Source organism: Canis lupus, chromosome 25 (assembly GCF_011100685.1).
Source record: "Canis lupus familiaris isolate Mischka breed German Shepherd chromosome 25, alternate assembly UU_Cfam_GSD_1.0, whole genome shotgun sequence".
NCBI lineage: Eukaryota > Metazoa > Chordata > Mammalia > Carnivora > Canidae > Canis > Canis lupus.
Window position 1 is genome coordinate 45,121,171 of NC_049246.1, and position 21,932 is coordinate 45,143,102.

At 50.8% G+C, this 21,932-nt stretch overlaps 1 protein-coding gene across 5 annotated transcripts in view; it reads left to right on the forward strand.

The window, feature by feature from the left end:
• DGKD (diacylglycerol kinase delta) overlaps positions 1–21,932 on the forward strand; it is a 110,518-nt gene that overhangs the window by 84,380 nt on the left and 4,206 nt on the right. For all 5 annotated transcript variants that reach the window (XM_038574228.1, XM_038574229.1, XM_038574230.1 and 2 more), the window contains 14 exons: positions 30–303; positions 1,554–1,703; positions 2,497–2,625; positions 3,857–3,953; positions 6,341–6,451; positions 8,713–8,809; positions 9,012–9,119; positions 10,092–10,205; positions 11,223–11,357; positions 11,683–11,834; positions 13,493–13,604; positions 13,691–13,783; positions 14,941–15,060; positions 21,461–21,578. In XM_038574228.1, coding sequence (XP_038430156.1) covers positions 30–303; positions 1,554–1,703; positions 2,497–2,625; positions 3,857–3,953; positions 6,341–6,451; positions 8,713–8,809; positions 9,012–9,119; positions 10,092–10,205; positions 11,223–11,357; positions 11,683–11,834; positions 13,493–13,604; positions 13,691–13,783; positions 14,941–15,060; positions 21,461–21,578 — 1,810 coding nt within the window. The remainder of the gene's footprint in view (positions 1–29; positions 304–1,553; positions 1,704–2,496; positions 2,626–3,856; positions 3,954–6,340; positions 6,452–8,712; positions 8,810–9,011; positions 9,120–10,091; positions 10,206–11,222; positions 11,358–11,682; positions 11,835–13,492; positions 13,605–13,690; positions 13,784–14,940; positions 15,061–21,460; positions 21,579–21,932) is intronic.

The window sequence follows — 21,932 nt, forward strand, 5'->3', positions numbered from 1 at the left end:
TCCACCCCATTCCCTTCGTTTTCCACCAGTGCTCTGTCCTGAAAGAGAAGCTGGACTCTCTCCTCAAGACCCTGGACGATGAGTCCCAGGCCTCGTCCTCCCTGCCCACCCCTCCGCCCACCATCGCCGAGGAGGCGGAAGATGGAGACGGGGCGGGCAGCGGCTGCGGCTCCACAGGGGAGCGCTCCGTGGGGTCGGCGTGCCCCACCCGGCCGCAGATATTTCGTCCCCGGGAACAGCTCATGCTCAGAGCCAACAGCCTGAAGAAAGCCATCCGTCAGATCATAGAACACACAGAAAAAGGTAACGGGTCTCTTAACGATCAAGTAGCTTTCTTCAGCAAGCACTGGGCACTCTGTTTTCCCCCCAGACGTGGTGGCAGACAAACAGGAATCCACCTCTGGGGCCACAGCCAGACACCCCAAGGCACATCCGCCCTCCTCACCACACTTGTGTCTGATGGAAGGATTAGAGGGAGCAGAAAGCGGAGGGCAGGGCAGGGTGGGACCCCAGCTGGGTGTGAACCGGTCCTTGCTTGGGGGGACCACTCCCTGCAAGGGGCCTGACCTGTCTAGCTGCCAGGCCTCGGGTGCAGCTTGGCAGAAACAGATGCTAGCGGTGGGTGTGCAGGGACCTTGCCGAGGGGACAGGGGCTGCACGGGGGCTGGGGGTGTTCTGAAGAGAACCTCACTCTGGAGGTGGAACTAGGAGCTCTGAGGACACCCTGAGAGGAGGACCCTATGAGAGGTGGGCCTGGCTGGGGGTGGTGGGTGAGGCCATCAGCTGTGGGATGGAAAGAGAGGCTGGCACGGGGCACTGCTGTGTGTTGAAGGGTGGGAGGCTGGGCGGGAGGTGGTTAGAGCAGTGGGGGGCCTTGCTGCGGTGTGGAGGGTGTTCCGGGCCTGGGGGCCAGGTTGCCAACTCTCCATGATGAGCCTGCAGGCAGAGGGTGGGTGGACTGTGTAGGATTAAAGACTCACTGGCTGGTAGCTTCCTTTTTGTAGACTTGATTTCTAAGCTTTGAAGGGAATGCTGCAAATGCAGTGTGACCTGTGAACTTCAGGCATCCAGCCTCCCTCGGGCTGTATTGTCCTCCATCTGTGTGCTCTCACGACTCTCAGAAACCGTTTCATCCCACTCCCACTCACCCCAAACCCTTCCCAGCAGACCCGCCTCCTCGTCCATCAGTGAGAATCAGGGGTTGTGATCCCCGCTGGTGTGTGTGCGCCAGGCCTGCTTCTGGCTGATGGTCAGGTGGAGGCCCCATGTGCCTTTAGTCCACTCCCCTTCTCCACGTCTTCCAGCCGCTTGGCTCTCCTCCTTCTCCCCAGCCCATCCACGCAGATGCCCGGAGCCCGACATTCTTGGACGGCTCAGAGGACAGTGGGGACGGGCTGGCCACTTTGGGCTGTGAGCCCTCAGCTGAGAGGATGTCTAAACAGAGTTCACGGAGATGGGGAGAGGAGCCTATGTTGGGCAGGCGCTCTGGGCCACGTGCCATCCATGTACTTCACCACCATGCACTCAACTGCAGTCGTTCTTTCCTTGCACAGCTGTTGACGAACAGAACGCCCAGACCCAAGAACAGGAGGGCTTCACCTTAGGTCTCTCTGAGTCAGAGGAGAAAAAAGACCTGAAGTCGGATGACAGAGTGTGTCCCACTGAGAGCTGTGGGGTTGCCAAGGGCAGGAGCCTCCGCAAAGGTACCAGCCAGTCCTGATGACCCCATCACAGTGCTCAGGCCTCTGGGGTTTGCCATAGTCAGAAAGCTGGCCCTAGGAAGGTTTAGGTTCCCTTCTCATAGTTGCTTTGACTTCTTAGTATAAAAAGTCACGAATGCATGGCCTGTTTCCGTGCACCACCTCCCTTGTCTGGGAAAGTCCCTGCAGGACCCCATAGGAAAGAGTGTGCTTTCCCCAGAACCTGCCGATGCACGCCAGGCGCAGCAGGGCTCAGGCATTCCTGTGCAGGTGGTTGCAGGCCAGGCTACCTGGCATTTTGGCTATGGTACCACCTAGCCCTACGGGCTGTCCGCTGGAGCTCCTTATCCCTTTGGAACAGCTCCCAGCCCAGGCTGTTGCTGTGGAGAGGCACCACCTTCCGACTGACTGTGTAGCCCCCTCCTTGTAGCCTGTGCAACCCGCTGGGAGGTGTCTGCCTGAGTGTTTACTCCATGATCATTACTGTTCTGAGCTCCACTCTGCCCTCCACGGGCGCCCACAGCCCCCACTGTGACTGGGAGTCAGCCCCACCCCCCTGTCCCAGCCTCCAGAGGGTGTCCAGACCCACTTGCCTCTCCGGCCCCTTCCCAGGTCACCTCCTCTCTCCTGGACTCTTGATTTGTCTCGTACCCTCTGCTGGGGCCTGACCAGGGCTGGTGACCATTCCCTACTCCCCTCAGCCCTTAGCAGCAGTTGTTTCTCTAATGACCTTTCCCAGTGCTTCAGGAATGTTCTATTTTGGATGGTTTTACGGGTTTCTGTTCTGTTTTTGTAGTGTCCAAATCCCCATGTGAGAAGCTGATAAGCAAAGGAAGTCTGTCACTGGGCAGTTCTGCCTCTCTTCCTTCCCAGTCAGGAAACCGGGATGGCCTGCCAGCCCTGAACACCAAGATCCTGTTCTCCAGTGAGTGTCCCCACAGGTTGGCCGTGTGTGTCTGTGGGCCAGTGCAGGTGGGGTGCTACCCTGCCAGCTAGTGAGGTCAGGGGCCTCCTGCTTTGCCTGGCACGGAGTCTGTGGGAATGAATGAGACCCAGTTCCTGTCCTTTAAGAGTTTATATTTAGGTCTGTGGGAAACAGAGACTAGGTTTCAAAGTGATATTATGGCATGAAAAGTGCTTTTATTTATTGTAAGGGGCAGCCAGCCCCCAGATTGCTGCCAGAGGCCCCAGAAAGGCATCATTGAGGAGGCGATAGTTGAGCTGGGTCCTGAAGGATGAATAGGAGTCATCCTGAGTGAGGAGGGAGGGGTGGGCAGGTTGTGGTGGGGAGCCAGCTGAGTCATCCTGTCATTTCTAGCATGATTGTAGGAGGGCACAAATGGCCACGGAGTTGGGCCAGTCCACCTTCCTATGTTTGCTTTCATTTTGCCCAGGTAGGGGTGGAGGTAACCGTCCCTCCAGAGGGCAGTAACAGTTCTCTGTGTCTGCAGAAGGAAGGGTTAGCACTGGGACTGAGATGGCCAGTAGGAGCCCCTTAAGCAGCTTCAGGTGACTTCCTGAGTCCTCCTGGGCCTGGCAGAGTGCACGTCACACCATCGGCTCCCATAAGTGATTGGGCAACTTCTAGGTGAATCTCAGCTGAATAGAAAGTTCCAGAAGCCCTTGGGCAATGAGGCCAATGAGCTGTATTTGTTTAATCAGAGACACATGTCCCTGAATGGGTGGACTGGCGGGGCTCCAGTTCTGCCCTGGTGCTCAGGACTTGACATTTTCAAATTATAATGCAGATTCCTTGAGGGTTCTGGTCACTTGGGCTGTTCCCTATTTACGTCTCCTGAACTTAGCCTCTCAAAGCCGTGCGGCTGAATGCTAAGATGACTTGTACTAAGGGATCGTTAAGTGGAGCTTCTTACCTGTGATGGAACTGACTTTGTAAGCCGTTCTTTGACACGTCTTCTAGGTGTTGGTCTCTGCCACCCAGTGTGTGTGTTTTTGCTCCATGAATATGGATTTATGGTGGTAATCTTTGGCCTGAAACACTTAATTGTCAACATTTGGATCTGTTTCTACATTATTGAGAGATGTTTAATTACAGTAACATGTCAAAGAGTACGTGTCCCTCAGCCTAGAAGACGTGAGCGTCTCCTAATCCAGTGAATCCTGACCTGCAGTCTGTCCCTGTTCCCTCCCTCCAGATGTTCGGGCTGGGATGTCTGGTTCCTTGCCTGGAGGTTCTGTCATCAGTCGCTTACTAATTAACGCGGATCCCTTTAACTCTGAACCGGAAAACCTGTGAGTATGGGGGTAAAGCAGGTGCGGGTGCACGGGTTGCTAAAGAATGTTGGAGCCCAGAAAGCCGGTTTGGAATTGGCCAGAGGAGTTCATGTACCGTTGACGAGGAGGTCCTCCTCCAGCTTTGTTAGCTGAGAAGGAAAACCTAGAAACTGTGGTGCCTCAGCTAAGCGTCTGGCTGGAAAGTTCTGTGATGGGAGTAGCCTGTCCTGGCTCATCCCAGCTCCCCATCTTGTGTCAGTGGCTCCCGAACATCCTTCAACATCTGAGGTTTTCGGAGGGTTCAGAAGCTCCCGCCTTGTTCTTTGTCACTCTCCAGGACCCTGGCTGGCCCTGCGTTGGTGCCTCGTCCTGACACCCTTCTTCCCATGCTCTACCCTTTTGGCCCTGCAGGGGCCTAGGCTCTGGGGCCAAATCTAGGAGATACTTGGGTTTGGGATCGCAGGGAAGAAGGCTCCCAGGCTGCTCTGTGGGCCATTGCCATGTCCTCTGCCCTGTTTCTCAGGCACCGAGGCCTCTGTCAGTGGAGTTTATTCAGGCCATGGTGGAAACAGATGGTATTTTGAAAACCTGGTCTTCTAGGGTTTCCCTTCTGCTGGCTGGTAGCAAGGTCTGGGCAGTGTGGCTGGTGGCAGTTGGTTGAATGTGTGCCATGTGTGTCTGGCGTGGTGGAGGGTGACAGAAATGTGCAGCTTTGTGCAGACTCTGGGGGTTCTGGAGAGCAGAGCCAGAAGTGTGCAGAGTGGCCTCGGTTCAGACATCTGCTGCCAGATGCTAGCCTGCATAGACACGTCAGCGTCCTTGTCCCGGACCTGACACTGCTGTCTGCCTGCCTTTCACCCGCTGCCCTGGCCCTTCTGGGGCTTGGGTCCTGACCCTCCTGACACTGTTTTCCTCAGTAGGGGCTGCAGCCTTCCATGAGCAGCACTCAATAGGGCCTCCTGAGCTAGATACTTCTTTTGTTCCCTTCACCTAAGACCAGTGAGGTCCCACACCTGGCAGCGGAGGCATCGTCTTTTCCTCTTGTCCACATGGGGTGAGACTCATCTGGGGAGACAAGCTGCTGTCCTCTGTCCATGCAGGGTGGCGCGCCAGGGCCATGGCCAGGGGGGCCCCAGACTCATGGTCATGCTGCCGGGACCTCCGGGGCCTGGCCGCCTCCCACTTCCCAGGTCCCTGTGCCCAGTCTCTCCATTCTCCTTCCCTTGTCCCCAAGCTGTTTTTCTGGATCAGATCCTTCACTTTTCCCAGGACCTATAAATACTGGTCAGCATGTGGTCTTCTGCTCAGAAAACAGTTTTGACTTGAGCTTTGCTCTCACTAAGCTTTTAGGCACTTGGATTAGATATGTCATAAAAACATGTCCGTGTGGTGATTGCTTCTCAAATCAGGCTTCAAACGCCTGTTAACCTAAATGTGGCAGAGTTCTGACCCACACAGTACTCTCTGTGCAGTTTGTGTGGGAGCCGCCACCAGGAATGCCAGGCATGTCCCCTCCTTGCTGCTTTCTCCAGGCAGAGGGTCAGGGACTCCTTTACACCAGCTGCCCTGGAGGGAGAGGAGGGTCTACAGAGCCCTAGTGTGACCCCTGCAGCCACGATGATTGCGGAGGGGAGGGGATGGGCTGAGAAGCTGGAGTAAAATGAGTCTCATCAATGGTGGACACGGGGAAGGCAGGGGCTGGGATGGACGTTTTCACATTTGGAGATGACTTTGATCAGGTCTGGGGGTGTTTGAGGCACGTTCTGAGACCCATGGTTGAAGGTGTGTGAGTATATGTGCCATAGATATTGTCAGGTTTCATGTTGCCTGAGAGCGTGGTGGGGAGTGTGAGACGGTGCAGCCGCTCTGGGAAAGTCTGGTGGTACCTCAAAACCCAGTGTCCATGAGGCCCAGCATGATCTGGGGCCACGCCCAGGAGGAGGGAAACCGTGTTCACTCCGGCATGTGTACTGGTGCTCACACATCTACAGCGGAGTGCCGTGGAGCCATTAGGAGGGATGAGGTCCTGAGCCCGACGAGCCCCAAAAACATGATGCTCACACTCTGGATTCCATTTGTATGAAACTTGAGAATAGGCACAGCATAGAGACAGCAGATTCGTGGTTGCCAGAGTTGAGGGTTTAGGGACTGATGGCTAAGGGCTTGCTTTTGGGGTGATGAGATGTCTTAAAATGGATAGTAGCGACGGTTACGTGACCAAGTATGTTAAAGATCACCAAGTCCTACATTTTAAATGGTTATGTCGGGTGGGATGAGTTCTGTGTCAATAAAGATGCTCCCGAAGAACAAGCCATGAGTTTTGCCCTCAGTGAGAGATGCTTGGAGGTTGAGAGGCTGCTAAATGAGCCAGGATTGTTCTCACTGGACTGACTCCCCCTTTGCAGAGAGTATTACACAGAGAAGTGCGTCATGAACAATTATTTTGGCATTGGCCTGGATGCGAAGATCTCCCTGGACTTCAACAACAAGCGTGATGAGCACCCAGAGAAGTGCAGGTAGGTGGTGGCCTGTGTGCACACCTGCCCTTTGCACCCTCCTCGCTTCTTCTTCCGGGAAGCGAGGACTTCGGGAGTCAGCAAGGTAAAGGGCACACAGTGCTAAGGCAGAAGGCATATGTAAAGCCCAAATGTCTTGTTGTCGGAAGGAAGGTGCTTTTACAAGATGTGGCTGGGAGCAAGTTGGAGTCTAAGAGGGCAGCCTGGAGGAGGGTTCCATCTCTCAAATTCCACATGAGAAAATGAGTGACTGTGGTCAGTTGGAAGGGCCTCGTCCGAGTCTCTGGAGAGTCAACAGTCCGTGGTGATGCTGTGAAGGGCCCAGCGACGTACAGTGTGCTAAGAAGTTACTGTGCCAGACTTGAGAGGCCCTGGCAACGTTGGTGGCGGGTCTGTATGTTCCTCACCACCAGGCAGCCCTGGGCGGCCTGGTTGGCTCCCCACAAATCCCAGGAGAAGGCGCCCTCCACAGAAAGCCACATGAGAGGCCCGAGGGGTGTCCCTGGAGACGTTCAGTTTCTTCCTCTAAATTACATCTGCTCGCCCCTCCCGGCCTAGGGAGGGGATGGAGAAGAATGGGCAGGTTTCCTCCTGGGTTGAAGTGGAGATTCTGTCTCCGTGGAAATATGAGAAGTGAAGCAGGAGTTAGCATCTCCCTCCTCACCCCTCCTGGAGGAGGAGACTATTCAGCTTTGACATTCTAGAACTAGTGAGGGAGAAGCTGGCGTGAGTGTGGACAGAGACAGCCATTGACGTAGGAGTTGAGGGGCCCCTTGCTGGAGAGCCTGCAGACTCGCTCGCTGTTCCATCTGGTCTGTGTGCCCCTGCTTGCTTGGTGCCATTATCACCTGGAGGGGTGGCTGGGGGAGCTGGGTGGGAGAGGGTCACACACCTGAGGAGCTGCTCTGGTGATCACCCACGTTCTGTGTGGTTGGAAATTTCTGGGAAAACAAAATCAAGTATAAGAATTCAAGAAACTTTGAGCTCTGGGGCTCTTGAGTGGAGGAAGGGGCCTCAGAGGCCCCCCAGGGACATCTCTGTTATATAGCACGTGGTGGTGAGTCCAAATCATTTAAGAATAACTGAAAAAGTAATTAAAATGTATACAATTTAACAGTAAAATAGGTGAGGAGGACAATAGACAATACATTCTTAGAGCTGTGGGACCCTGATAGGACACTCCCTGGGTTTGTATTAAGGGCTTTGAAAAGGTCTAAGAGGAATTCCAATTCTATGAGTCTATCCTTTTTTTTTTTTTTTTTAAATATTTTATTTATTTATTCATGAGAGAGAGAGAGAGGGAGGCAGAGACACAGGCTCCCTGCAGGGAGTCTGATGCAGGACTCTGTCCCAAGACCCTGGGATCACGCCCTGAACCAGAGGCGGATGCTCAACTGCTGAGCCACCCAGGCGCCCCACCTATGAGTCTTTCCTAAAGAAGTAACTGGAAATGTTTGAGAAGAGGTGTTGTGCAAAGGGACCAGTGCCATGTAATACACAGAGCCCAGGAGTGGGAACTGGCTGGGTCCAGTCAGAGGGGTGAGGCTGAGCAGCGATGGTGGGGAGGTACCCCGCTGGGGTCAGCCCCACCTCGGGGCACAGGCTGCAGGGCCAAGTGCACAGAGTCAGGCAGGAGACTGGAGACGGCTGTTGTACCCATAAGTCAAATACCTAGAAAAAGTTGAGGGAATACAGCGAAGTTTTTTATTGCCAGTCGTACAGATGTGGGGATTATGAGGATTATTCATTCCTTTGTGCTTTTCTGCACTTATCAATTTCTGTGATAAGCATAATTTTACAGCTGGAAAAAACATCTGTTTATTTTTTGTTTTTTTAATTTATTCATGAGAGACACAAAGAGAGAGAGAGGTAGAGACGTAGGTAGAGGGAGAAGCAGGCTCCATGCAAGGAGCCAGATGCAGGACTTGTTCCCCGGTTTCCAGGATCAGGCCCTGGGCCGAAGGCGGCACTAAACCGCTGAGCCACCCGAGCTGCTCATCATCAGTTTTTTTTGTGAGGTTCTGTAATGTCTGGAAATTACTTTCTGGGGAGTGTTATTTTTTAGCAGAATTTTCCATCAGCAGATGTATTTCTTTCTGCATAGCTCACAGACACGTCACGAGGGAAGTCTTGGTGCTGGGAGTGCTTGTTGCATCTGACCGGTGTGTGATCAGATGCCTTCCTGAAGTTCTCAGCAGCGACTGTAGTTCTCTGTAGAAACAGAGCTGAGATGCTATGTGTTCTTTGCTTTCCGCCCACAGGAGTCGGACCAAGAACATGATGTGGTACGGAGTTCTCGGGACCAAAGAGTTGCTACACAGAACCTACAAGAACCTGGAGCAGAAGGTCCTGTTGGAAGTGAGTGGGGGGGGGTCTCCTGTGACTGCGGCAGGCAGGGGCCCGTCTGCCCTCCTGTTAGCCCTTCTCCTGGCCGGGTGGAGACTCCCTCAGTCTGGGCCAGGAGTGGGCAGGAGGCAGGATTTCTAGTGAAGAAGGACCAGGTCCATCCTGTGCATCTCTCTCTCTCCCTTTTTCTTTTTCCGGGATTTCCACTGCTCAGTGTGATGGTCGACCCATCCCACTCCCCAGTCTCCAGGGAATTGCCGTCCTCAACATTCCCAGCTATGCTGGAGGGACCAACTTCTGGGGGGGCACCAAGGAAGATGACGTACGTACTGGGGTCCTGGGTGGCATGGGCCCAAGCTGGGTGTGAGTATCCACCACTTCAGGCCCCGGTGGAGCATTCTAGCTCTTAGGGCTCTGCTGGTGGTGCAGAGGTGTGGACAGAACTCCTTCCTTGTGCTGGCAGTTGGGGGTACAGTGGAGAACAGGACAGATAGGGTCCCCTGCTCACGAGAAGAGAAGCTGAGTAGGACAGATGTGGTCAGGGGTATAGATGTAGAAGCCAGGCCCGACTCCAATGTGGGGCAGTCTGGGAAGGCCTCTCGGGGAGACATCTACACAGACCTGAAGGGAGACTTGGGGTTGGCAGGTCAGGTGAGGGGAGGGTGCAGGTTGGAGAGGCTGCTCCAGGGAATTGCTGGAACAGCGTATGAGAAGGCTTAGTGGTGAGACAGGATGTGGTGTGGAGAAAGTTCTCTTGCACAGTGCGCAGTGGGTGGGATGCAGACAAGTTAGAGCCCACGTGCAGTTGTGTAATCTGGGGAAGAAGTTTGGAGTTTCTGCTAAGAACTGTGTGAGGCATTGATTGCCTTTAACCAGGGGTGTGGCTTCCTTCATACATAATAGCCAACAAAAATAGTTCACATGAACTACACCCTTGAGAGGCTCTGGGAGCCGTTCTAAGCACCAGGCCCACATTACCCCAGTCCTCATTAGAGCGTACCAGTGTTCTTCCACAGGTGGGGGGACCGAGGACAAGAGAAATTAAGTGACTTGCTTGGGGTCACACTACTAGTCCAGCTCAGAGATTTGATTCCTGGCAGCTGGTGTTAGGGCCTCTCCTAGAAAACCCCTCAGTAGCACATCCACCCCACAGCTGCTTCTCAGCTAGGATACACCACCCCCTGGCAGTGCCCCTGTCTCTCTCTAAGCAGAGTAGCAGCCCAGAAAGTGAGCACAGAGGGGTGTGCAGGGAAGTTCGGGAGCAGAGGTCAGCTCTTAACACTGGTCCTTGCAGACTTTTGCAGCTCCGTCGTTTGATGATAAGATCCTGGAGGTGGTTGCTGTGTTTGGCAGTATGCAGATGGCCGTCTCTCGTGTCATTAAGCTGCAGCATCACCGAATCGCCCAGGTACTGGCCGTGGTCCTGCAGGTGGGAAGACCCTGGGAGGCAGTCTGGCTCATACATGTTTGGAGAGGCAGGGCCTGGCCCAGAACCAGTGTCCATCAGTGCATTCCTGCTACACAGAGCCCAAGAGAATGGGCGATCTTCTAGGAGCGCCCTCGGCCCTCCCTGCCTCCGGGCCCAGAGCCCTTCCTCACCCACTGTATTTGACAGTTAACAGTCTTTCACAGTTGGGGCCAACGTGAATCCTGTCTGAGCTCCCTGCTCTGGTTTTCTTTGTGGGTGCCACCTGTCCCCTGCCCCCTCTTGTCGAGGTGGGATGAGATGAGACAGGCCCTATTGAACTCGGCCCATGGCAACAGCTTCAGCAGCAGCAGCCTGAGTTTGAGAATGAGGCCAAGCAGTGAGCCATGGAGAAAGTGTGGTCTCACCTGGCTGCTCTCCAGCCCCGCTGGAGAGGGGAGGCAGGAAGGGGATCCCCTAGTACTTATTATTTCTGGTGACAGCTTGGGGAGGGCAGTGTTCTTATGCATAAGGAGCAGGGAGGCTGATAACCTAGCCCACTGGGACCCCAGGCAAACGCTTCCCAGTCCTTCTGGCCTCGGTCTGCACCCATATAGGGTGGGGTGTTTGAATTTTATGACTTTATCTCTCAAGCAGGATTTTTTGTTGAAAAGAGAAACAGTGCATCGTTAACAGGGTTTACCCTGTTCTGGGAGGTGTTTGCATGTGTGCAGGGCCCTGTGCTTGTATCTGACCCCTGAGGTCTCCTCGCTGTGGTCACAGATGCAGTGCTGGGTTTGGGGATGGCAGGGGTGGGACACCCTTGGGTTTCATAAGCTGGGCCCAGACAGGGATGCCTTGATTGCGGTGGTGGTTGGTGGCAGGCGTGGTGTCACCCCATACGTCAGCTGCTGTGTGCAGGGGCGTGTAGGATAGGAAGGCCCCTACGGTGCTGAGATGCAGCCTCTAGGCTCCTTGGTTCTGCGCGGTGTACAGCTAATGGCTGTGATGTTTGCTCAGTGTCGCACGGTGAAGATTTCCATCCTGGGGGATGAGGGCGTACCTGTGCAGGTGGACGGAGAAGCCTGGATCCAGCCTCCAGGATACATTCGGATCATCCACAAGAACCGGGCGCAGACACTCACCAGAGATAGGGTAAGTGAGAAAGGCTGCCTGTGGGGCCCCGGAGAGAGCAGACCAGTCCCAGGGCTTGGCTGCGGGGCACGCCTGTGTGCCTCCTCGAAGAAGGCCTGGAGTTTCTAGTGTTTTATTCTAGGAACTGACTTTTGTTAGACACAGAGATTAAGTGAACAGGGGTGTAATTTCCAGGACCCTTCCCCTCCTCAGCGTGAAACAATTCTGGCTCTCCCTTTCTGGCTGTTGTTCAGCTAGTGTCGCAGCAGTGTTTGCTGTTGGACATGTGCTTGCCCCTCTCGAGAGAGAGCGGTGCACGGTGTGATAGTGCGGTCCTGTGCCCTAGGCATTTGAGAACACCCTGAAGTCCTGGGAAGACAAGCAGAAGTGCGAGCTTCCTCGCCCCCCATCTTTCTCTTTGCACCCGGAGATCCTGTCTGAGGAAGAGGCCACCCAGATGGACCAGTTCGGGCAGGCGGCAGGAGCCCTCATCCACAGGTGGGCCCTTGCCCTCCCTGTCCCGTTGGCCTCCTCCCTGCTGGAGCTCCTGGGCCCCTGATGGCCTCCGGGCTCCGTGCTCGCCGCAGGGGGCAGGCGTGGCGTTCCTCTTCCCCCGTCTTATGTGCCAGTCTGCCTCCATCCCAGGGCCCCCAGCTGGGGTTTCTGCTGGCCCTTACCTGTGGTTCATTTCCACAAATTGGCTTTCGGAGATTGCTCGGATGGAAGCTTAAAATCCACAGGTGTTTCCAGAGCCAGCCCACAGATTTAAAAACCTATCCTGGATTCCACAGACTAGTCCACCTACTGCCTCTTATACTTTATCCCAGAGAGCAGGTTTGTTACTAAAAAACAAATCTTACAGTTATTAAAAGAAAACAAAACAATTGAGACCCAAAGGCATTTCCTTCTCTTACTCTGCCTTTGAGAAGTGGCTCCTGGGGAAGACCTTCCAGGACGGTGGTCCTGCTCTGCCACTGTCCCTTCTACCTGCCCCAGGTGCTGGCTGCCGTCGTGCCTCACTCCGGAGGGGTCATTCAGACTGGTGACCTTTGTCCTCTCAGTTGCCAGATCCCCTGACCCTCTTCAGCTGCTGACTGGTTCTGGTTTTCAACCATATTTCCTCTCCCCAGTCACCCCCTGAGGCTGCACGCTGGCTTGGTGCTCCTGGACTTTGCCTCTGTGCTGCTGTGTGGCTTCCTCCTCCTCTGCCCCCGCCAGAAGCACCGCAGCCCTGTAGGTTCTGGGCTGTGTGTGCCCTTCCTGGGCAGCTCTCCTCCTGCCCTTTCCCCAGGCCTCAGACCCTCGGTCTGTGGGTGGGGAGCTCTCCCAGGATTCTCGTGGGCACTTCTGGTTCCATGGATCCTTCGGGGTCCACTCCCCCGAGAGCATGTCCTGTGCTGTGTCCTCTGTCTCAAGTGGCCGGCACCATTTCTGCCACCGCCCGCCCCCACGGCCAAATCCGTATCCCGGCTGGATGACTTCACTGCTTAACATTTTTTCTCAGTTCCTTGCTGTATAAAAGGCTTTGAGCTTCCTTCTGTCTTCGTTCTCGTCCCCTCAAAGTCTCTGGTGGCCCCACAGAGCGGGGCTTGCCATCTATTGTCTTATTTAAAACCCAGCTTCTGGTTTTCCCCAGGGAAGGACAAGTGGTCCCCATGCAGCTTCCCTGACCTGTGTGCTCCTTCTGTCCCTGGTGGTCTTGCTGTGTCTGACCCCGTCACCACCCTATATTCATGTGGGTCCCTTGGGCAAGGGGCTACTGCCTGGGGCCGTGTCCTGGCGTCTGGGCCTTTTGATCCAGGGTCGTCCCCATTGAGAAGCGTCCTGTCATCCTCATTTATAGAGTGAGGAGGCAAAGTCTCCTTTCAGGACTGATCAGCTGTCTCCACACAGCAGGCCTGCAAACCATCTACCTGTTAGCTTGCTGTTGTACAGGGCCCGAGTCTTACTTTGGGCATGTTTCTCCTTGGTCAAGTTGCTGGAAAAACTTGGATTTTGATGTCACATCTCCTGGTTAAGACCTGGTCTGTTTGCCATTGGCTAAGCTGTGTCTGCATTGGCCCTCTGGGCTGACCCTGGGCCTGTGTTCAAGCAAGGTGACCTTATAGACTGCCCCTTCACCTGGTCTGATGAGTGCTGTGTTTCTTTCCTTTTAGTATCCGAGAGATAGCTCAGTCCCATCAAGACATGGAGCAGGAACTTGCCCACGCCGTCAATGCCAGCTCCAAGTCCATGGACCGGGTGTACGGCAAGCCCAGAACTACAGAGGTGCCTGTGCTTTTTGGGTCTTAACTCCTTTGGAGTCCTGTAGCCCTTAGGCCTTCTTACATGGGTGTCATTCTGGTTCCTCTCAGGGGCTGAACTGTAGCTTTGTCCTGGAAATGGTGAATAACATCAAAGCTCTGCGCAGTGAGACGGAACTGCTGCTGGCTGGGAAGATGGCCCTGGTAAGCCACCAGAAGCCACGAGAGGCTGGCTTCTCGTGCGCATGCAGTGACCATTGTTGTACAGAGGGCAGCACACTTTAGAATTCCAGACTCCGTGCTGGAAGGGGCCTTGGAGGTCATCTGATCTGGCCATATGATTGGCTCTCAAACCCTCTGGCCACATCTCAAGCACGTCATCTCAGGCTTGTTAGACTCCTAACAAGAGGACAGAACCTTTGTTGCCGCACACAGGATTCTGCTTTAGAAGTCTGCAGGCATGGAGCTATCAGCCTGTGACCAGGCAGGTGGGCCTTGCGCTCAGACACACAGTGTGTCATCCTTTCTCACTCAGGCCTGCAAACCTGGCTGAGGAGTCAGCCCTCGGCAAGCATGCAGGTGGGGTTTCACCAAATTGTTGAAGCTAGAATAGGGAAAACTCAAGGGATGGCCTGGCCAACCTTATTATTTTAAAAAATGACATGGAAATAAAGGAGATGGAGTGACTTGAAGATCACACTTCTGGAGAACCACTCCAAAAGGTTTCCGTGTCCTCTGTTCTTCATTTCAAAATAGTCTGCTCTTCTGAATGTGACAGCTGCCCCTTTGCCACCTCATAGCATTTCCTGCGCTCTGGTGCAGGTGGACTGGTCCTGTCTCTCTCTGATGTAGAGGTCCCCGGTTAAACTGAAATAGGTGTGATGTCAGTTCTGCTAATTCAGTTTTTAGACAAGCTTGGTTTATTCCATTATTTATGAAAGGAGAGTTTTAATTGCCTCACCTGATCCTGCTCAGAAGGGGAGGTTCTGACTTTGGCTCCTTATCCAGTGCTGTATGACATAGTTTCCTTAGGAATTTTTTTTCCCAAGATTTTATTTATTCATGAGAGATACAGAGAAAGAGGCAGAGACATAGGCAGAGGGAGAAGCAGGTTCCCTGCAGGGAGCTTGATGTGGGACTCGATCTTGGGACCCTGAGATCACAACTGGAGCCAAAGGCAGACACTCAGCCACTGAGGCACCCAGGCATCCCATCCTTAGGAATTTTTTTATAAGAACTCTCTGAAAAACAGATCGCTTCCCCTGGAACAGATTGCGTGCCTGTGTGGGGGCTTTGCTGTGTCCCTAACTCCTCACTGCTAATAACCAGCTGTGTGTCTCTTTCCTTCCTGCCTGGAGCAGCAGTTGGATCCTCCTCAGAAAGAACGACTTGGGGCTGCTCTCACAGAGATGGACCAGCAGCTCAGGAAGCTGGCGGACACCCCCTGGTTGTGCCAGCCCATGGAGCCTGGTGATGAAGAGGTATGTGGGTCCCAGGGCTTCAGCTTGGGCATCCCTGCATGTAGTGCCTCTTCCTTCAGTACTGTAATCACTGTGATCTGTGTGGCTTTGAGGTTAAGGTGGCGTCTCATTTTGCAGCCCCTGTGGTGGCTTCCTCAAGACTTCTCTGTTAAAATGCCTCAGGGGTATGGAAAAAGACTGGCAGGTAGGAAGGAGTTGGGACTTAGTATCGAGCACAGTCCTTGATGACTAGGGCCCTTGTTGCCTTCAGAAACAGATGGGCGGGGCTGGCTAAGAAGTTGATGGAAGGCTGAGCCTAGCCACACTTTTGTCCCTGGTGTCAAGACACATTGGTTGGATAAATGGCAGCTTCTTTGTTGTTGACAGGGACAGAGCTGGTATATTCCACTCATTCACAATTTTCTTTTGCACGTATTAGAGTCTTCAGCTTGCCATACTCCCTCTAGCAGGGACAGATAGGATGCTGGGCATATTGCACTCTGGTATTGTTGCTTCCTGCAGCAGGTGAAGAACCCAGGAGAGATGCCTGTTTAGATGGTCAGTTTTGTGGGCAGCGTCTTGATAAAGGTGAACTATAGATTGTTTTTTTTCTCAGGGATAGAACAGAAGTGGGTCAGGAGAAAAGTTCATCTAGGTTAGGGTACTGCAGTATTGCAAGAGAAAGAGCTGTTAGACATGACACATCTGGCACTCCTACTGCCAGTTTTGTTTGTTAGAAGCTGTGGCAGCAGTAAGGTAAGGGAACAGAGGAAGGCTACAGCAGTCTATCCCACTCTTCTCTGAGTATGCAGGCATTGGTTGACAAATGCAAACCCTGCATGGAAAACTGACTCCAAGGCCTTCCAGTGAAACAACAAAACTCAGCAGCTTAAGTATGAGGACATTTTGGTTAAAAAGGCCTGGCCAAGCTCATCAAAATTAGTTTGTTAACTATAAAGTTTTCATTTGAAAGAGAATTACTAAAATAATTACTAAAATAATAATAATAATAATAATAATAATAACAACTAAAATAATAATATACTTTTATACTAAAAGTATAAAATAATTAATAGATGTAACAGTAACATAGCTCTTTATTTCCAGATTAAGTTATCAAAGCTTGTGAAATAGTGAGGTGGGGAGGCTGGGAAGAAGATATGGACAGAGGAATGAAGGCATATTAAGGTGGAAAATTTTATTTATTTTTATTTTTATTTTTAAAGATTTTATTTATTTATTCGTGAGAGACAAAGAGAGAGGGAGGCAGATATACAGGCGGAGGGAGAAGCAGGTTCCATGCAGGGAGCCCGGTGTGGGACTCGATCTCGGAACTCCAGGGTCATGCCCTGGGCCAAAGGCAGATGCTCAACCGCTGAGCCACCCAGGCGTCCCAAAGGTGGAAACTTTTAAAAAAGGTTCTTGACTTTGATGCTTAGGGAAATGCAGAGTTAATAATATCTTTAAAAACTTAAAAAAAAATCTTAAGGCTGGTTTCTAATAGAATTGAAAATATTTATGTTCTCCAAATCAGTTTTTCCACAGCAAAAAATAAAAAGACTCTTAACTACAGAGAACTGGAGGGGAGATTGGGGGGATGAGCTAAATGAGTAATGACTCTTAAGAAGGGCACTAGTTGTGATGAGTACTGGGTATTCTATGTAAGTGATGAATCACTAAATTCTACTTCTGAAAACAATATTACACGACGTGTTAACTAACTAGAATTTAAATTAAAAAAAAAGAAGGACTTAAAAGATGTAACTAACAGCATACAAGTAAAATTAATAGAAAATGATATAGCTTCCCCTCTTAAAAGCAAATTATTATGGTTGGTATATTGTTAGATTTCCTTTTTAACACAATCACAAGAATCCAGTTTTCTCTCCCTATTCCTAGTTAAAACTTTGACAAAGATTAAAACAATTTTAAGAAAATACATAAATGTTAAAGTAAATATTAACATAAAAATAGAAATTCAGTAAATGATAAGATCATTTTATGTTGGTAAAATATAATAATTCTATGATCATAAAATTTATTTTTGTCCTCTTGGTCTATCCGTTAACTGTTGAACTCTCTGACCATGAATGTAGATATCTCAGTATATCTTTGTGGTTTTGTATTTGCTTTCTGTGTTTCAAGGTTATGTTACTGGCTGCATGTAGGTTTTAATCATTACGTAAAGACCCTTAGTAATTCTTTTTAAGTTTCTTGTTTGGTATTTTCATTTCCATACTTTTTCTTTCTAGCTTCATGTGGAGTGTCTTACAAATAGTATATTGTCAAATTGAGTTTTTATCCAGTCTGTGGAAAACTGGAGAGTTCAGTCTATATTCGTTATGATTACTGACCTATTTATCTGTATATTTTGCCATATTTTGTATTTAGTATTTATTTCACTTTTTTTTTGTTTTAGTTTCTCCTTTTTGATTTGTTAAGTCTCTCTTTCCTCCCACACACAACTCTCCTTGTCTCTTCTAGTAGTTTGGAAATACATACTATCTGTCTATTCATTTAGTGACCACTCCCCAAGTTTTAATTTTAACTTAGATAAAAATCCTTAAAGCAAAAATTTCTTGAAATGAGAGAAAGTGATAGAAACCATCACTGTCAGTCCATGAGTAATGAAGTAAACTGTATCATGGTATACAGACAAAAGAAAATTGAAAAATTATGTGTGTGTGTATATATATATATATATATATATGCATATGTGTATATGTATATCATGTCTCTCTAGAGATAATTTTATTCTCTGTAAAGAGGGAATATATATATTTTTTCCTGTTGCCCACAGGACATTTTCAAAATTGGATCATATTCTAGATAAGTGCTACTGATGAGAAAACTCTTTGTTATAGAAATTGAGAGGAAGAGTTTAGAAACTTTTAAGCAACTTACAGAAAAATATTATTTCTCCTGAAAATAATAAAAAATTGAGGCTTATATTTTATACGTCCCATTTTGGTTTCTTTCTTTCTTTTTTTTTTTTTTTTAGTGATTTATTTTACTGTATTTTGTTAAAGTATCAGTCCACTACGGAGGAATTGTTACAGTTGGTTCCCTTCCAGGGGTGGTTTGAGCAGTGCAGTGCTGGGCCACAGGAAACCTCAGATACCAACTCAGAATAGACGTTGTACCAGCTGTCAGCTGTGGGCGCTGTGCTCCCGTGCGCTCCCCGTGGTGGGTAGCTTCCTTCTGCATGCAGGTTCCCTCTGAGGATGGGCGGAGGGCTAGGGTTTTCCTCAGTTCATGACCAGTGTAGCAGCTGCTGCACGGGGAGACTTGCAGGCAGGTGCCTGGTTGCAGGGTGACCAGACCACTTGGTTTGTTTGGGACTTTTCAGGTCTTAGTACTAAAAGCTCCTGTTTCAGGGATTGTGGCTCCAAAACTTTAAGCCAAAAAATATATTTTTTTTTCAAAAAATATTTTCAAACAAATATCACCAAATGTATGGCCACTGCAAAGACAAATCAGCACAAGTCCCCCCTGGGTATCTGACTTAAGGAATCCTTCAAGCCATGTTTATAGTGGCCCTGGTTTCTAGGGCTCCTAGCTGTGGGCTGGTGAGACAGTGCAGGATAACAGGTGGTGTCAGTGGCAGGTTAGTTGCAAAACCAGAAACCCTCTGGAGCCAGAGAGGGTAGAGCCAGCAGGGACTGGGCTAGTGTTTTTGTAGGTGTTCATCCCAGAGAACCTAAGGCCAGAAACTGCACCCAGGCATCCCAGGAGTGAAAGGAAAACCACACTTGCTCCTGGGACCTTCTGGGCTCCCCAGGGCTCCTGACTTCTCCACCCTTTCTGTTGGCTGCCTCACAGCTCAGCGCTCCCAGCCTCTGGGACTCCGGCTCAGTCTCGCCCACACAGGGGGAGAGATGGAGGTGACGTAGAGTGGGCAAAGGGAAGCGTGAAGGGGATGGTGCCACATTTCTACTAGAATAAACATAGGACAGTTATTTATTTGAAAGTAAAAAAAGAGCTGACAAATCTGCGAGTTAGTTCTTAGCAAGTACAGCTGACTCTTGAACAATACAGTTTGAACTCTGTGAGTCCATTTATATGCAGGTTTCTTTCCATTAAATATGGTCCAGTACTGTAAATGTATTTTTTTCATAGGATTTTCTTAACGGTTTATTTTCTGTAGCTTTTTTTTTTTCCCGTAAGAATACAGTATGTGATACACATATCAAATATGCAGTGACTGTTTATGTTATCAGTAAGGCTCTTTGGGGAGTCAGAAGTTACACATGGATTTTCAACTTCATGGCATCCCTGACTTCTATGTTGTTCAGAAGTTAACTGTAAAGTACAAGAAATTAAATCACTCTGTGGCATATAATCAAGGAAAGATTGGACAACACGAAGTGGTAAGGGTCAGGTAACAATAGATAAGAGAATAAATCAATTATACTATTTTCAAAGAAATGCTAATTTAAAAATCTTGCTGAAACTGATGAATTTTCAGAAAAAAATTTATACAGAGTGAAGTCTGAAGATGTTTAAGGAAGAATAGCCACAGGACAACTTGAAAAGATAAAAAATGTCAAGGGATATGTCATTTCCATATATGAGAAATAGCATCAAAGCTAGGAAAAGATGGACATTATCTCAGTTCCTGTTTTAAGTCATGATAAGAAACTCATGGAATTTACCATATCTGTTGTTTTTGAGTGTACAGTTCAAGTAGTGTTGAGCATATTCACATGTCATGAAGCAAATCGTCAGAACTTTGAAAGTTTTTTTTAAACTAGCACATCTGATCTCAAAATTGCATATTATCAGTAGATCCATAAAAACAGTTTCTTTAAATCAATTAAAAGTAGTTCTTTATAAGAGACTTCCAGCTGGAAAGTGCAGAGGGATGGAAAGGCCATTTTGTGCCCTGCGTCCCCCCCCCCCCCCCGCCCCCATGAGCGCTGTACTTCCGGAGGGTTGTAGGTGGGTGGTGGAAGAAGTCACTGACCCCAGGAAGTGGACGGCAGGCCTCACCGATCAGGAGGCAGTCGCAAGCCTGTGGTGCTGCCGGTGACCTCGTCATGTCTGAAGGTGTGAGTCTGGATCCAGTGAGCAGCTCCACGCTGGCCCCGTGTCTGTGTGGGTCTGAGTCAGAACGTGAACCGTCTTACCGGATAATAGACAGCTGGTTTTCCTGAATGTCCCTTGTGGCCCTTGTGAGGGTCCTGATCCAAACATACCAGCTGTGAGGATAAGCCTTTGAACGGCCAGGGAGATTTAGCATTCTTAGATGTAGATGACTTGTGACGGTGTGAGGATGGTGCTGTGGTTAGGTGCTTTAAGAGAGTGCTCCTGTTTTAGGGTTGCATACTGAAGTATTTGGGACGGGGAGTAGTTTGATGTCTGAAATTTGCTTAATTTAAAAGGTGGGGAGATGGAGTAAGATCACATGTTGATAATCAGCCTCATTCTGCTGGTCATCCCATTTTATGAACGGATGAAAATACATTAAAAGTTAGAAATAAATGTAATCCTCATATGCATTTAATAAAAGAAACTGTAAAGTCAGGCATAGGATGCTGTTGGGCCATGCAGGAGGGCAGCTGTGGGTCACTGCGGGTCACTGGGCGCCCCTCCTGCGGGAGCACTGAGGAGTGAGGCAGGCGCCTGCCAGTGTCTGCACGGAAGAGCCCGTCACCTGGGAGCCAGTGGTCTGTCTTCGTGCAGCAGCTGTTAGAATTGATGGTTGGTAATTTTGCAAAGTATAAGAAATTTGTGAAGGTAAGTTCCCGGAGTACGGCAGCCATCGGTTAGAAATCCTATTGTGAGAGGTCTCTCACCTGAAGCCTGAGACGCCTCTGATGGGAAACCCGCAAGGGGGCCTGTCGGGCACAGGGAGGGTTGGAGGCATGACACACGTTCCCGAGCGTGAGGACACGTACTCTTCCCCCACTTGAGATTTGGTGCGATTCTAATGAAAATCCCTGTGGCATTTTTTTTAGTGGGACCACATGTCCCTTTCAGGTCTGAAAGTGTCATAAAGCTGTCGAGTCTGTGTGGGTCAGTGTGGGGACGTCGTAGACTGGGCCTGGGCAGAGTCCTGGCCCTCAGGGGCAAGACGAGACGGGCAGTCCTGGGAAGTACGGAAGTTATGCTTGTTTGTGAATACAGGGGGAGTACGTGTGCACACGTGTATTGTGCGGGACTGTGACCCACTGGACGATCTTGGTAGAATGCACTGGTATTTATGGAGCTTTCTAATCACATGAGAAACAGGGTCTAAAATGAAGGAAATGGGATGTGAAATTAGACACTGAGTGATCACTGTGAAACCACCTGTGAAAGGTGTTACAGAACCCCAGGGGGTGCCAGACTGAGTAAGCAGGGACCCCAGCCCGCCCCCCACCCCCAGCCATCCCACCCAGCTTCTTCTGGCCTGACGCTGTCTCTGCTTTCCCCACAGAATGTGATGCTGGAGCTTTCAAAACGCAGCCGCAGTGGCAAGTTCCGCCTGGTGACCAAGTTTAAGAAAGAGAAAAACAGCAAGAACAGAGAAGCTCGCAGCAGCCTGGGAGCCCCGGGTACCTGCCCTCCCGCTGTCCTTCTGGCTGCCCGCGCCGCCCGCGGGGGCCCCGTGGTCTCTGCTTTCTCCCGTGGTCCCCGACCACCAGCCCTGTCGCGGCCTGTGCCGCGGTGTCTCTGTGGCTGCCGAACTGCTCCTTGGCTTCCTGCCCCTCGTTGTCGCTCCCACCCCAGGGCCCTCCCTGTGCCGCCTCCGGGGACTGACCCCACACTGCCTGCCTGCCCTGGATGGGGGGTGCGAGGTGGGAGGGGGACAGCAGAGGTGACAGGACACTCAGAGACGCGGAGCTCACACTCGAGTCTTGTGCAGGCCCCCCTGGGCCTGTCTTTTGGGAGGGGCTGCTGGTCCCCAG